Raw genomic sequence first — 16,525 nt, forward strand, 5'->3', positions numbered from 1 at the left:
ATTCAAACTGAACGGATATAACATTATATTTAGTATGTGATTCACAAATCATTTTGTTGAGGTTACAATTTCTCATAGATTGGAACATTAGAACGGTTCATTTGAAAAGCAAAAAAAATATAGAAATTGGATATTCTGACATGACATCTTAGATAAAAAGATAAACTAATGTTATATTTAAAACAAAAATCAATTGACAATTTGACATACCATCACTAGTGAGACATGGAATATGTCCACCAGAACAGATAACAAACCAATTTGTAAACCAAATAATTTAAAGATTAGCATCATATTAACAAACCTGTTGTATCTTCATTCTGGTTACAGGCATATGCCTAGTTAACTTTTAATAAGCTGCCTAAACCTGCAATTATAAGCTGTCAAAACCAATTTGTAATGACTAATAACAAGAATAGAATATATTTTTATAATGACTAATAACAATAATATAACATAAAGTATCATTGAGGTTTCTATGTATAAATACCTTCCATTAAGTGTCACAATAATAAGACAATAAAACACCAGTCAAAGCAAACCGCAAAGGCAGAAACCCATACGATGACTAAAATAAAAAAATAGTCATCAATCCAAAATCAAGTAAAGATGAGTATATATTTAACTAGTATCTAAATATCAACATGTATCTCACCAAGCAACCTACTGGTTTGTTGGTGTTCCAAGCAACCTACATAATGTCATCCTTGAGAGTGCACCTCCACCTGCTCTTGGATCGATTCACCTGCCAACCGGTTTCATCATCATGCATTGGAGACTTGGATAATCAACCGTATGTTGATTTGGTAGAGCCTGAAGACATCAAACATATTTAATTTGCGATTAGGAGTGAATCAAGATTCACATATGGAAATTAACAAAAAAACAAAAAAAAAAATAACAGATGGAAATCGAGATTTAACCTAAAGAATCGACAAATTAACAAAAAAATCAACAAAAAAATCGAAACTAACAATTTAATAATCTAATCGAGATTCACAGATGGAGGTTGAACAACCTAAGAAATCGATAATCGATATATCTAATTTCACAGTCAACAGATACAATCATATATTAGAGTTATGATTGAGAATCTAACATTGAAGATGTAACGACCCAAATTTCACGTCCAAAAATTTTCTTTTTAAATCAATACTTTAGAAAACGATTGTAATTAAAAACATTGTTTGGTCAAACCATTTCATAACATACATCGTGTCTGAGAACCGAAACATGCAAACAATTAACTATCAGAGTACAAAATCTCAGAATGACTCATGGTGCGGAAAACAAGGTGTGTGTATGATGTGCCGCTACCGCGCTAGCTCCTTCCCCCTTGAAGAAGTGGTACCTGAAAACAAAACTGTAAACCGTAAGCACGAAGCTTAGTGAGTTCCCCCATGATACCTCATACCATACAAACATACAATGAACAGCTAGGAGATACGGGCCTCATCCACACTCATGAAGATATGGGCCTCGCCCACACTTCGCTAGCTGGGAGATACGGAACTCACCCACACTCCGCTATCTGGGAGATACGAGCCTCGCCCACACTCCCTTATCTGAGAGATATGGGCCTCGCCCACACTCTGCTATCTGGGAGATTCGGGCCTCGCCCACACTCCACTATCAGAGAGATACGGGCCTCGCCCACACTCAACTGCTAAACCATAACATACAAGTATCACACAGACAACGAGTATAAACAATTCTATCATACTGGCATATATCATAATCAAACTCAACCATGAGATACGGGCTCTGCCCACACTCTGACACTAACATATCGTCTATACGGGTCGGCCTTGGTGCCTTAGACCCGTTACTACTAGAAGGAAACTCACCTCGAAAAGTAGCTACTGAAAGTCTGACTGCTAGACGTCTGGCTACTGCACCGGTAATCCTCCGGCTACAAATCCATAAACATAGATTAGCCACTCATAAATACCCTTAGGTCAATTGACTGACCCATCCCTGGTCCAAGGTCAACTCCTTGGTCAAAGTCAATTTCCAGTTGACTGGACTCGCCGAGTCGTGGCACAGACTCGCCGAGTCCTTCTCCTACTAACCCGGTCCTACTCGCCAAGTCCTTCTTCCCACTCACTGAGTCACCCTTAACTCACTACTCGGGACTATAGAACCGACTCGCCGAGTCCCCACGAGCAGATCTCCTACTCGCTTCCAAATCCTCACCAGAGCATCCTTTAAGAGGATTTGGGGTTTTGGGACTACGTTAAACTGCTAATTCCGCGTGCAGATACGAAGGGTTGGACCTTCAACACTTAAACCCCTCTTACTCAGTGAAAGTTCATATGACTCGCCGAGTTTGAAGAACAACTCGTCGAGTTCCAGGCAATCTTCATAGGACTCGCCGAGTTGTTCATCCAACTCGCCGAGTCTAAGACCATCTTCATAGAACTCGTCGAGTTCCACTTTGGGACTCGCCGAGTCCCTTCAATCCACTTCCCATACATACCAAATCTGAGACATGCAACGCTTCTAAACCATAGATCTATGCTCCTAGGACATGCCTATCACGTAAAGTTGCAAACTTTACGTGAATGCATGGCCTTATAAGCTCAAGAAGGCAAATTCAAGCTCTTTGAGAGGTCACACACTCAATAGGGACCTCAATAACTCCAACCACCGAGACTTTATACTTCTAAGATGTCCATAAGGTCCCAATCTGAAGTCCTTTCAAAACATAAAGCATAAATACATGGAGTTTGAGGTTTTAGGGCTTGAAAACCACTAATTTGGGACAAAAAGGGGTTCTAATGAACTAGTGATCAAGGTAAGAACTTTTCTACCTGAATGGAAGCTTCTCACAGTGTAGATTCCGGATCTACCTCCCCCCTTGCACACTTCAACCTCTTCCTTCTTCTTCTAAGCTCCAAACCTTCTTCACAAAGCCAAAATCACTCTCAAGAACAATATGGGGGCTAGGGTTTCTTTCTACAGCTCTATGGAAGTGTTAGGGACAAGGGAGGCCAAGTTAGAGCGTTTAAATAGGGTGCAAACACCTGGATTAGGGTTTTTGCCCAAACAGGGTCTACTCGCCGAGTCCGGGGACCGACTCACCGAGTCCAAAGTTCAGACCCCGCGACTTATCCTGCTCCTACTCGGCGAGTTGGTCCTTCAACTCGCTGAGTCCAAGGCAAAAAATCACTATATTAAAATATTAATCACAAGGAGTACGTACCAAAACCCAGGTGCTACAGAAGATGAGAGTGGTGAGGAAGACGAGGGAAAGCGTAAGTAGGTATGATCGGAGCGACGTGGTCCACCTTGAAGTGTCGATTGAGAGACAGAGAGATGAGGGAGACGAGTGAATTTCAAGTCCTGGAACAGATTGAAGTGCCGACTGAAGCTTCGATTAAACTTTGGAGATTGAAGTGCAAACTGAACCTTCGACTAAAGCTTGGATTGAACAGAACAATGGCTGGAGTCTGGAGCGATTAAAGCTTCGATTAACTGAAGGATAGGTTTGAGAGGGGAGAAAGGAGAGTGACGAGAAACGAAGACGACGTTTTTTTGGAATGAAAATCATAAACCCTAAAAACGAATCAGGACTAAGTAATCAGTATAAGTTCTTTACCCTATTTTTTAAAAACAAATGCACCAACATATAAAAATTATATATATATTTAAAAAAAAGGTGGGTACCCGTCAGTACCGGTTCGGGTAACCGCCGGTTCCGGGTACCCGGTATTGGAATCGGGATCGGCGGTTATCCAGCGGATATCAGTTTCGTAAAAATGAGAATTTAAACCGGAACCGCTTAAGGCGGTTCTTAGACTTTAGGAACCAGAACCGGAACCGCCTAAGGCAATTCCAGTTCCAGAACCGGCAGTTCCGAGGCGGTTTCGGTTCCGAAAGTAGATACCCGCTTCCGTTGCTCATCCCTAGGTTTTATCGTTGATTCTGGGAAGACGAAGGCATGATTGTACACACTCGTCAACAATATTTAGGATTTCATGTTTCTTATATTACTCTGATTTTCGATAAATGTATTTTGGAATAAACATTTTTTCTTAATAATGAATTTATAATTAGGGACTTGTGCCTTATTTAAAAATGTAAATTTTTTGTTGTGAAAACTTTTAACTCATAAAAAATAAACAACACCATAGTTAATATGAAATTGTAACAAAAATCAAAACCATGGACGTATTTACAATAAAATTGAAACTTGGACTAAATATGCAAATTCACATATACCATAAGGACTACCTTTACAATTTACTACAATATCAATTACATTATTTTCATCAAATCTTAGTAAAAATAAATAAAACCGATAAATGATCTTGGACACAGTGAATACAAAAGCAAATCGGCAAAACATATTATATAGGAAGTTGATTCCATGTTTGATAACTGAGTTTTTTTTTCGTTTATATTTACCCCTTCAACTTGTTAAACTATACATATTCAGTCCTTATGACCGGTTACTCTGGTTTGACCGGGAAAAACGACTTAATATGGTAATATATTTATCAATTTGTACACACTTAGTCATTAATATTTTTGTACACATTTAGTCCTTACTATTTTTTTTTTCAAAGTAAGTCATTTTTGTTTTTGTACTCACTGAGTACTTATGAATGATTTATTTAGGTTTTTCTCACGACATCTTACGTCGGACAATCATCGATGAAGTGTGTGGAGCCATTGATGTTTATGTGTAACGTCTCTATGAGTCATATTTGTATAAATCTAAGTTTTAATTTAAAAATAAAAAAATAAAGATATATGTATTTTTTTATGCTCGAATATGTGTGGAGATGATAGAAGACTCTAATGACATAGATACCTTTTAAAAATAAAATATAAGTTTTAATTTAAAAATAAAAAAATAAAGATATATGTATAAATTTAGGTTTGTGGTCTTCTAAAAAAAGAAACAATCTATGATGACTAATGTTTATGCGTGGTCTGCACGACATAAACAAAGAGGCCAAAAAGATATGCAAACAAAAAAAAACACACCATATATGTTGCTGTAATGTCTGTAGATTCGGGCTAGTCAATTAAAATAGAATAAACAACAAAAACGACATTTTGATATAATATTATTTAGGAAAAATAATCTTAATAAGAGATATAGTAAACGTGACAATGATTCTGTACATATAAAGAACTTGAAAATTCGCCTTCATATGAAAAGGTTATGCATCTTCGAAGTTTTGCAATTAACCGACACTACTATGTGCGTCATAAAAAGTGAATTTTAGATAGGTTGCTTATTAGCCTAAGCAACATATAGTAATTGTAAAATCGAGAGCGTGCATCTAGAGAACATCATGGTAATTGTAAACGAAAAGCAATCTAAATGAAAAGTCATAGTAATTGTAAAACCGAGAGTGTGCATATAGAGAACGTCTGAATCTGACTCTGTACGAATAAGTTACGATTTTTCAAAGTTTCTGTGTAGCAGTGTGAACACATAAATCGAAATTCAATTCAGTTGATTGTTAGTCGAAACAATCTAAACGAGAATTAAAGATCTCGTGAATAAGAGTTTTTCGATATAAAGACGCTCGATAACAAAATTCGTATGAAGAAGTTATGAATTTCGCACGGACTTTAACAATCTATACTTATCTAAATATGAATTATAGTTAGAGAGAGAATTAGTGGTTGGTGTCTTAATGAAAGTTGTAAAGGTCGTAGATGGGATTTCGAGGATATAAAGAATGTCGAAAATGGAGCATGTATGCGAAAGTTATGGTCATTCGACTTCGGGTACCTATTTTTCTTGTCACACCACTTTTCTTCATTGCTACCCCAAGTCCTATTGTTGTTGGGGTCGAACTTCGAGTGCCTATTTTTCTTGTTGGGTCTTGAAGTCCCTTCAAACTTCCTCTTATCTCCTACCTCAACTCTCTCCAGACCCTTCTTTCTCTTAATTGGGTTTCAACATTCTTAGTTGCCATATAACGAATTTCAAGGTGGTCGCTTGTTTGACTATTGGACCAAAGTCTGCTGGCAATCCATTAGCAAACTTGTTGACCTTGAAGAGTTCAGTTGGAACCAAATAGGGAACAACTTTCATTTTTTTTCGTAAAACTTCCAGCGCACTCGTTGACGATCATCCTTCCTTTCTTCAGATTTTGAAACTCATTGTTGATCTCCAGAAGATCCTGCTCAGAACAGTACTGCATTTTCAGTTGCACCAGAAAGTCTTCCTAATACATCTTGTTAGTTTCTCCTTTCGGCATGGTATCAACAAGTGACTTCCACCAGCTTAATACCTCAGTCTTTCAACTGTCTAACCGCGAGAACAATCTTCTGCTTGTTATTGCAGTAGCAACTTTCAAACATCATCTTCATATCAGAGATCTAATCCATGACTTCCATCGGTGTTGGGCTTCTAGAAAGACTTAGTGGCTTGGATGCCATGAAATCCTTGTGCTTGCATCCACGTCCATCGTCCCCTTCATTTGGTTGGTTCCTTCTAACCACTTTTGGCTCATCTTGGCTAATAGTTTGACTGTAGTCTCCCTCCTCATATTATCCTTCGTTCAACTCAAGTTGCACAACAGGTACGGTAGGTTCATCCCTATCATTACACAACATTTGTCTCATATCCTCCCTTTGTTTAGCCATCATAGCTCGAATCATTGCTTGGACTCCTGCCATCATGACTGGCTCGGGTATTGTTGTTACCTCTGGTGCACGCTCAGTCACTCATGGCTCAGGTTGTTGATTATCGTTTCCTAATCCACTTCGAGTTCTCACCATGTCAATCTATACGCCAAATCAGACGTTCAATGTATAGTGACGAAAAGTAAGGTGCGTAAAGCTTTATTTACTATAGATGTATAAATCTCTTTATCACTCCGAAAAGTTATATACTCCTCAGTTTTAATACCGTAACTAAACATTTAGAAATCTAAACAAATAAAATTTCTAGATCCACTCGACAATATACCATAGTTCGATCAAATAATAGCATCATAAAGCATATAAGGCATCTTATAGCATAAATCATTTAGCAGATAAAAGCAATTTAGTCATCTCCCCTAAATAAGCTATTGCGCGTGTCTATTCATGTATATATTTCCTAAATATAACAACAGACACTCATCTCATAATCATCGCTTAACATTCTAAGTTTAAGTCTAGAAATCATACAAATTCGTAGTTCACTTAAACTAATGTTAATAGGTTCATAACGACTTGGAATCACTAATAAATATTATTTATAGGTTCATAATAATGATAATGAACTTAAACATAAATTATACTTAAAGTACGGTAAACATAACTCAACTTACAGGGGGTTTAGCGAGGAACCAGACTCTGCAGTGGCAGAACTTCTGAGCTGAAAGCTCTTCTTTTCGGAGCCTTCTAGCACTCTAGGGATTTCCTCTAGCAATTAGGAGTTACTAGGGCTTTGGGAGGGGTATAGAGAGAAGTTAGAGAGAGAGAGAGAGAGAGAGAAAGAAAAGGGTTATGGTGTGAGGAAAATGGGGTACTCTCGCATCCTATTTATAGGCTAGAAAATGGCAAAACTCTTCGAGTTTGAGCATCTAACTTGTCCAGTTGGTGCCACTTGTCACCATCCGATGTGTGTGTGTAATTTAGAAGTCGGAAGGGTACTGCTGCAAAACGGGTGACGTATATATATATATATACATATATATATATATATATATATATATATATATATATATATATATATATATATATATATATATATATATATATATATATATATATATATATATAACGTCCGCATATTCGGGCTAGTCAATTTAGAGACAATAAGCGTGAAATGACTTTTTGATAGAAAATTATTTAGAATAAATAATCTTAACTAGGTTATAGTATATGTCACAAGGGTTACGTACATATAAAGAACTTTGAAATCGAGCTATAACGAAAAAAGTTATGACCCGTCGAAGTTTTACGGCTTAACCGACACGACACTGCGTAACATAAAAATAAACACAAAATTAGCTGACGGAGTCTAAACGAATGTCGTAGATTACATCGCCACCTACGCGTGGATATAAAGAAGGTCAAAAACAGAGTTCGTATGCGAAAGTTACGGAATTAAGAAGTCGGGAATAGACTGATGTGAAGGGAGACATGTGGCTTAATCTCGACCCTTGCTTTCTCCCTACGGTCTCGTATTCGGATCTCGACAGTTGGCCCTCATACGTGCAACGTAGCGCTACAGACGTGCAACGTACTAAGTACGTGCAACGTACACCGAAGGTACGCCCCGCGTATGCGCAACCTCCCAGCTTATAAATAGATGCGAGGTTTTCCCATATTTGTCACACTTAAGCCTTTCTTTCTCTCTCAAGCATCTTTCTAAACCCCTCCCAATCCCTAGTACTTCCCAGGTGCTAAGAGGCGAGTCCTGGAGCGCCTTAAGGCTCCAAGAAGAAGAGCTTTCGGCTCAGAAGTTCTGCTCGCGCAGAGCCCGGTTCTTTGCTAAACTCAATTGTAAGTGAGTTATGTTTACCATTATTTAAGTATAACTTATATTTAAGTTCATTATCGTTATTATGAACCTATAAGCAATACATGTGCTAAATATAAATTATAAAAAAGTGTTATCATAATACCTTTTAACCGCTCGCGGTACGAGGAATCTGGTTTGTAGGGTTGCATATGGTTGTTGGATTTCAGAACTGCTTAAATTTCAAAATGGTCATGCCCTTCGGTGTTTCATGTATGACCCTTGTCTGTACATAGTAGTTGAAAAGTATTGTTTAATACTTACAAAACAATATCGCTCGTAAACATTAAGTTAATTACTCACCATAAATATTAGACTAAAATATAGTAATAATGATACTAGGTTTCGTCAAAGGGAAATAAAGTTGTTAGAAGCAAAGTGTTGTCAAAATTACGAATCGTCACTTTAACAAGTGAGTGCATAGCCCCTTTCATGAACATGATTTTAATACAAATATTGATTAACGTATTAAATATATGTTTGCATGTGAAATATTTGTATCGCATGAAATACGTGTTAAGAGCATATCTGATAATATATGATGATTTATGATACAAAACAAACCTAAATTATTTGAGATGGATGTCGGGTAGTATCTCCTTATGAGTGTGGGTGAAATATACACGGAAGGTCGAACTCTAAGATTTGTCATTAATTTAGAGCATGAAATAGACATAGTCATTTGTCCTTAGTCCGAGAGTATGGAGAAGACATAGTTATTTGTCATTAATCCGGGAGCTTGGATTAGACATAGTCAATTGTCCGTAGTCCGAGAGTATAGAATGAGCATAGTTACTGATCCGAGAGCATGGATTAGACATACATGATCCGGGAGTATGGATTAGGTAAATAGGTTAATTTTAGATCCGAGAGTATAGATTGTGTCGTTGTGAAGATCGACGGGGTGGGGTAAAATTGTTTATATCAGGTGAAATTGTATATATCGTGAGTTCTAAAACACACACACACACACACACACACACATATATATATATATATATATATATATATATATATATATAATATAACATTGTGGGATTGAAATCCCTATGTACTCACCAGGTTTCCCAACCTGACCCGCTAAGTTTATTTGTATCACATGTATCGATACGAAGACACATTACACTAAGAGATTAAAGGAGATGTAAATCATTAGTGTAAATGAATGTAATGTCTGTTTATGCTTATGTTTATGTATTTACAATGACATCCCAAAGTTTAAAAAAAATACATTTCTTCATAAATGCTTTGATAATATATTTATCATGTTTTTGGGAACAAATTCCGCAACATATTTCTTTAAAATGAATATTCTGATTTTTTAATAAGTATAAATAAAAATTTAAAATGACCGTGAATTTGGGGATGTATATATATATATATATATATATATATATATATATATATATATATATATATATATATATATATATATATATATATATATATATATATATTATGTGTGTATGTATGTGTTATTTAGATGAAGAAAGCTTGTCAAACGATGAAGATTTGTTAAGTTTATTGGGTTTTAGGTATGGCATTGCATCAGAATCATTTGTGAAAAATATTATTCAGTTATGTTCTAAATACATAATTTACTAGAAATATTTTGTAATCAAATACTTATATATCACAAATATCAAGATATCATATTAATAGTTACTTTTATTTTTGTTAATTTCATTCTTGTCAATTTGTTTTTTTCTCCATTGTGTTTACAAGCATTTATTAGTTACATTTAATTCTATAAAAAAATTGATGAAGATAACGCAATTCATATTTGAATAAACGGTAAAGATGGTCTATATGCTACATCCAAATTTGCAAGTCTAAGTTTAGATTTTTTTGGTAAATATGCTCCAAAGTTTGATTTCTTTTATATTTACCTTTCATGTTAACATGATTGTTAAAGTTAAACATGACAATAAAAAAACGAAAAACTAGTCATCTTTTCAGTTAGTTATCTGTCAAACATAGCAAGCAAGGGGTTGATTGTATGTTTTCAATGTTCAACATACTATTTCTATTCATGATAATTGAGGAAACATTCCAACAAAAGACAAAATAAATAAATAAACGGTTTGATTGTGTGGTTGCAATGCTCAATAGACTATTTTTATTCACAATTATACGGTTTAAATACAACTTACAACTTAAAATTCGATTATATTTAGAAAAATACATTAAAAGTCATAACTTTTCTCTTTGAAAAAAGAGACCAACGTTGATCTATTTGATCATTTTCATATACAATCTCAAGATTAATAACTTTACTTTTTATTTTTGGTTTGTTTTTATATTCAAAGTTAAAAAGTGATAGATGTTTGCTATTATTTATTTGTATTCATATGTATTTTAACTAACACGAAAACGAACGAATAAAAAACGATAAACACGACACGACACGACAAATATAACATATACTAAAAATTAGTTTATTTAATGAATACTTTATCAAATATAACACGACAAAAGCAAAAAACACGATTAAGAATTGCTAAAACGTGTCAAATTTGTATCGAATTTTGAACACGAACACGACACGACACGACATCGTGTTTTTTTACACGATTGTCACCTTTCGTTTCGTGTCATGTATTTTTGTCGTGTCGTGTCACAAATTGTCACCTTATAAAGCTCACAAGGTTTTGATGTGGAAGCTACACTTAAAGCGGGTGCCCACACATGTAAACCTAGTTGACAAAAGGTTTGATGTTGACTCAACCCTATTCCTGGTGTTGATTCTTCTTTTGAGACCGAGATCACTGATCATTTTTTATTGATTAGAAAAGTTGCCAAGTTTTATCTAGAGTTTGATTGTTAGTCGGTGACATTTTGTTAACCCTTCTCTTAATACTTTTACGAAAGATAGATATGATTTTGTGGCCGGATAAAGTTGACCTAAATGTATTTTCAAAGGTAGTTATTGTCACATGTATTCTGGTTCTTTGGAAAAATCAAAATAATGCGGTAATGTGGTTTTAGAAACGGTTAAGTCTAAAATGCGAACTCTTCAATAAGTAGGTCTCTCAATTGTACTTTTGGATTAGCAACCGGAAAAAAAATCTCAATTGAAAACATAACCCCAATGTATATAACCATTTACACGTTGTAAACTGTTGCTTTTTCCAACACCTTTATGAGTTTCATAAAATTCTACAGTTCCACAATATAAAAGAAAAGAATCACATTTTGCTATTTATTTAACATGCCATGTTCATTAGAATCATATCAAAACTTGTATTTTTACTTTATGAAAATTTCAATATCTCTCTTACATGCTCAAATTCAGATCATTTACACTATTAATCGCATATACCTTTCTAATTTAAACAGGAGCCGAAAGCACAGATTTTTGGAAAGTAAGAAACCAACACATCAAAAGACAAAAGGATACACTAGTCATATATATATATATATATATATATATATATATATATATATATATATATATATATATATATATATATATATATATATATATCATAGAAACAAGCCGTAATGAAAGCTACCAAACGGAGAACCACAAACAAAAAACCACCCACACATCACAACGAGCAGAATGCAGATGAGCAGATAGATAGCCAATGTCAAAAGAAACTAGGGAGGAGACATCTTACATACCAATAACACAATGAAAAAACTAGAGCTTTCATTCATCAATCCAACTAAATGTTTGCACACCAAATACGAACATCTTCTTTGAGACGGGGGAACAAGTCAAAGTTTGTATCCAAAATTCTCCTGAAGATAGCCAATATCTTCTTCCTATCAAGCTTAAGACGATCACGTAAGGTATCACGCTCCGCCTCTGCAGCAGAAACCCTCTCCTTGCATGACTGCAACTCCTCAATAGCACATCGAAGTTGATTCTCAACAGACGCCCTCCCCAAACATCTGGTAGCCGCTTCCTCCATCAGATCACTCAACTCTTTTGCTCCACTCCTTAGTTTCTCCACAAACCTAGCTTCAGAGGCATCGTTCTCTCTTCCAAATGCCTTGCCACTGTGAACCAAATTACAAACCAGAAAACATAAATAATACTAATAATAATTAAAAAGTGTTGTTGATCTTGATCATATACACACACCCGAGGTTCACAAGATCAGGAATTTCAAAAGTATTCTCCATGTCAGAGCTCGACAAACCCTCTGGTACTTGATTGTTATTTGTAGTTTGTTTTTTATTTAAATCATTGGATTCTTCTTGTTCCTTGCCAGGACTAAATTTTTTAAGCTCTGCTTCAGAAGGCTTGCTAGAGAAATTCAACGAATCCAAGGAGAGTTTTTTGAAGACATAACCATCCTTCAGTTTCATTCCATCAAATACCTCATACAAATCTCCTGTTTCAGGGTCAAGGCTATGCCTAACTCGTAGCCTATATGCGCTACACAAAATGTGAGATAGATGGATGAAAAAACCCGACCCAAAAAATGTAACAGATTTCAGAAAGAAAAAGGAAGTGTGGTACTTTAGTTCACTGGATGTGATAAGTCTAGGAGCTGGAGATGTATATTGGTACCCAGTATCTCCGCCACTCTGTCAACAAAAAAGTGAAGAATATATAAATATATACTCCCAAACATCACAAATTTAATTTTATTCAATGTTACAAGTTACGTAAAACTTAGAAATAAGAAAATAATATGATAATGACAATAGAAAACTTGCAACTGTAATAATTCGTTACATATTTTATAGCCATGGCTTGTAGATCTATTCTCGGTAGAAGCTTAACAGTGGCTTTCCTCTGAAACTCATTCACATTCACAACCTGCATTCATTCATATAACTAAAACAATGAAAAAACAATCTATATATAGCTAGAAACTAGAAAATAAAAATGCCCAAAATAACCTTGGCCCTAAATGCCAGCCAGGCAAAGGGTAAAAGGGCAAAAGGGCAAATACGTCTTTATAGCAAGAGCTCTATGTATGTGGGTGAGATATATAGAAATGTACCTGTGCTAGATCTCCCATGTATTTCCCTCTTTTCACACGAGCCCAGCTGCCCACGGATACCCCACCATACTTGCTGCGAACTGTAAACAAATGTGGAACTTCAGAAACCCGACTTGGAATTAAAATCAACCTTGTTAAAAATAAACCCTTAATTTTGATAAAATAAAAAATTAAAACTAAAATGAAAGAAGAGTATTTAACAAAATTAGAACATGCAATGTTTATAATGCTCTTCAAGAAACTTGTCTTGATTCTCTTCATATCTCTCTTCGTTTTTGGGAAAAACGGGAATGCCAGGAGCCTTTGGTCCAGCCTGGGCTCCGAGATCTTGACCAAAGTAATTTTTAAGAAACACTGCATCAGAAAAGGAACAAAAACTAAATGAGTGACAAGTAAACACGTATATGTAGGCCATAAATGAGAAACAAACCACAGTTTTTAAGTTACTTCATGTTATTGATGATGATCAGAAATGGTAAAAGTAGAAGGATATATATTTTCAAACAACAAAATAAATTTTCCATGAAACCCTAAAAGCTAGATACATTCCATTCCAACAAGTGACGATGATTGGCAGATTAATGTTAATATTTATACCGCCATTTCTAGAATCTTCCACGTCACGAGAACTGAACAGATAGTCACTCCGAAATACTGTCTTCGGGCCTCCGTCACGCGTCCGTTTCCCCGATAAATAATCTGCTGCTGTTCCTTTTCCCTTACCTGCCATTTTTTCTTTCACCTGTAATCTGTAGACAAATTTTGGGGGGGTTTCCCCTGATAGCAGAGAGATTTAATAGCCAATAATTAACGATACCTACGGTCGACGTATGGTTGACTACGATCAGTTAACTACTCTTTTCGTCTTTCGTGACAATGGTGAGTGGACCATTTACTTTTTTACGATATAAAGTTGTAGTTTTCATTTATTTATTTATTTATTTATTTTTTTTTTGAAAAAAACAAACAAAACCGTAGGCTTCATAAAAAACCTATGATGTACAAGCAGTTAATGCAAAACATGCATTAATTGTTTGTACACCGTAGGCTTCATTGTTACCATATCGAATTTAAACATATATGACGGTACTCAGTATTCAAAAATCACGAGATTTAGGATTCGGTATTATTAGTATCAATGCTAATACCAAAAACATGTATCATTCTTGATACACAGGTACCGGTAATATTAATTTGGTTCGATACTCGGTATCGTTATTTGTCAATTTTTTGGTTGTTTCGAAAAAAAAAAGTAGAAAAGTTAGGTGTTTTTGTCATTTTATCTGCATTTATTAGAGAAAATTACAAAAAAAAAATCAATATGAGTTTAAAAACTACTTATTTGGCTTTTTTTTTTTTAAATTTAATTTGGTTGGGTTTTGTCCGATCAAACTTGAAAAGATTGTTTTATCCATTTGACTTATTTTTTATTTAATCATATTAGTTATTTGAATTTTAGAAAAGGCCCACACTCTCCACCATTTCTCTTCATCATGTACAAGAATATAACCAATATAAGATGCACCACTTACTTTATGAAGTTTGGGAACCCATTCTCGAACTCACTCGGAAAATTACACTAAGTAAGAACTCTCAAGGGTGTTACTTAAAGTCTAACACTCAGGAAGGTCTCCTCCCCCATCCAAAGATGCACCCAAGGGATGTATTTTTAAAGCTTTTATCTTGTAGGCCTAAAGAATTTAATGGTGTGCTTGATCCAAAAGTGACCATTCGTTGGATAGCATAAATGGAGCAAATTATTTGCACGTGTCAACGTGAAAATTACCGAAAGGTGGGATACGCTTCCCAAATGTTAAAGATGATTCCCTTACTTGGTGAAATACACTCCACCGAACTCTACAATATAATGTTGTGTCTTCCTTCACTTGGGAAGAATTTGTGGAAAGATCAACGACAAAGTTTTGTTTAGCATATATATAGGCATAAGCATGGGACTAGAAACTGATCTTTTTTCTTTTTTCACTAGACAACTTGACTATTGACGAATACAACAAGAAGTTTTTTGATATGTTTCCATTCCTTGAAGATACTCTATAAATTGATATCTTAGTTTTAGGATTTAATCTTTTATAACTAAACTGTGTTATAAGATACGGTCTAGTACAGTGTTAGTGATTTGTGAACGCCCTTACTTAGAGATGTACATCAAAATCAGTAACCGACTTTAGAATGATTATTATAAGGCTCGGTTTAAGGATAAGCTAGTTCCAGTTTTTCAAGTCCAATAAATTTCTACAACTTTATTATACATTACAATTTACAATTACAATAAGGTTTGGGATCAGGTTTTCAGGCCCATCTCAAGCATGGTAAAGGTAAAGTAATATGAATATCATGGCAACGAAGCGATCGAGAAAAAAACAATAAAATATTTTAAAGTATTGCCTAATATTTTTACATGTGTTTCTACTTTACCCATTTTTAAATGTTAAGTGTCGATAGTAGATAGTTTCAAATGATTATTTGACATTACTAAGAACAAGAACAAGAACGCAATAAAAATACAGTCATATCATTAGGGCCGGTCTAGACGGTGGGCAACCCAGGCGACCGCCCAGGGCCAGGTCTTCAGGGGGCCCAAAATTTCTAGGCTATGTAATGTATATATATAAAAAAAATTAATACCTAAATGATTTTTAGGGTCTAAAGTTGGTTCAAACTCAAACTAGCTCAAAAGATAAATAATTCGACTTACTTATTGCTAATTGTACTCGTTTATAGTGAAGAATAAATGATATTTTTTTTAATCTTTATGATATTTGTCTTTAAGAGCGCCACTTTTTCTTTTCGCCCCAGACCCCATATAATTTTTGGACCGGTCCCGCATAAAAGAGTCATGACATGAAGTAGCTAAACGCATCGCCAAGATCATGTAATAAGTCTTGCTAAATGCTAATAACATCTGAAATGTAAAAAAGTGAGGAAGCAAGAACCAACACCTCCAGCAGGCAATTAGAAAAATCAAATTTTATTCAAGTGTACGGATGTATTGTTGACGAATTTCAAAATATAGACTTGTTGACAAAAAACTGTTTGGATAAAGTAGAAGGCATACATG

At 35.1% G+C, this 16,525-nt stretch overlaps 1 protein-coding gene across 3 annotated transcripts; it reads right to left on the bottom strand.

The window, feature by feature from the left end:
- Positions 1 to 12,120: 12,120 nt before the first annotated feature.
- Positions 12,121 to 14,281, bottom strand: LOC111882529 (uncharacterized). Of its 3 annotated transcripts, none has more exons than XM_023878892.3 (7): positions 14,044 to 14,281; positions 13,663 to 13,800; positions 13,447 to 13,526; positions 13,176 to 13,259; positions 12,957 to 13,024; positions 12,576 to 12,863; positions 12,121 to 12,490 (listed from the first exon to the last, which is right to left on the bottom strand). In XM_023878892.3, the coding sequence occupies exons 1-7, from the start codon at positions 14,174 to 14,176 to the stop codon at positions 12,154 to 12,156; spliced, it is 1,128 nt and encodes a 375-aa protein (XP_023734660.1). In that variant the 5' UTR covers positions 14,177 to 14,281; the 3' UTR covers positions 12,121 to 12,153. The 3 variants fall into 3 exon arrangements, with proteins under 3 accessions (XP_023734660.1, XP_023734659.1, XP_042755383.1); XM_023878891.3 differs by having other exon boundaries at positions 12,576 to 12,872; positions 14,044 to 14,280; XM_042899449.2 differs by lacking the exon at positions 14,044 to 14,281 and adding an exon at positions 13,894 to 13,917 and having other exon boundaries at positions 12,576 to 12,872.
- Positions 14,282 to 16,525: the final 2,244 nt, after the last annotated feature.

The sequence above is a fragment of the Lactuca sativa genome, chromosome 2 (assembly GCF_002870075.4).
Source record: "Lactuca sativa cultivar Salinas chromosome 2, Lsat_Salinas_v11, whole genome shotgun sequence".
NCBI lineage: Eukaryota > Viridiplantae > Streptophyta > Magnoliopsida > Asterales > Asteraceae > Lactuca > Lactuca sativa.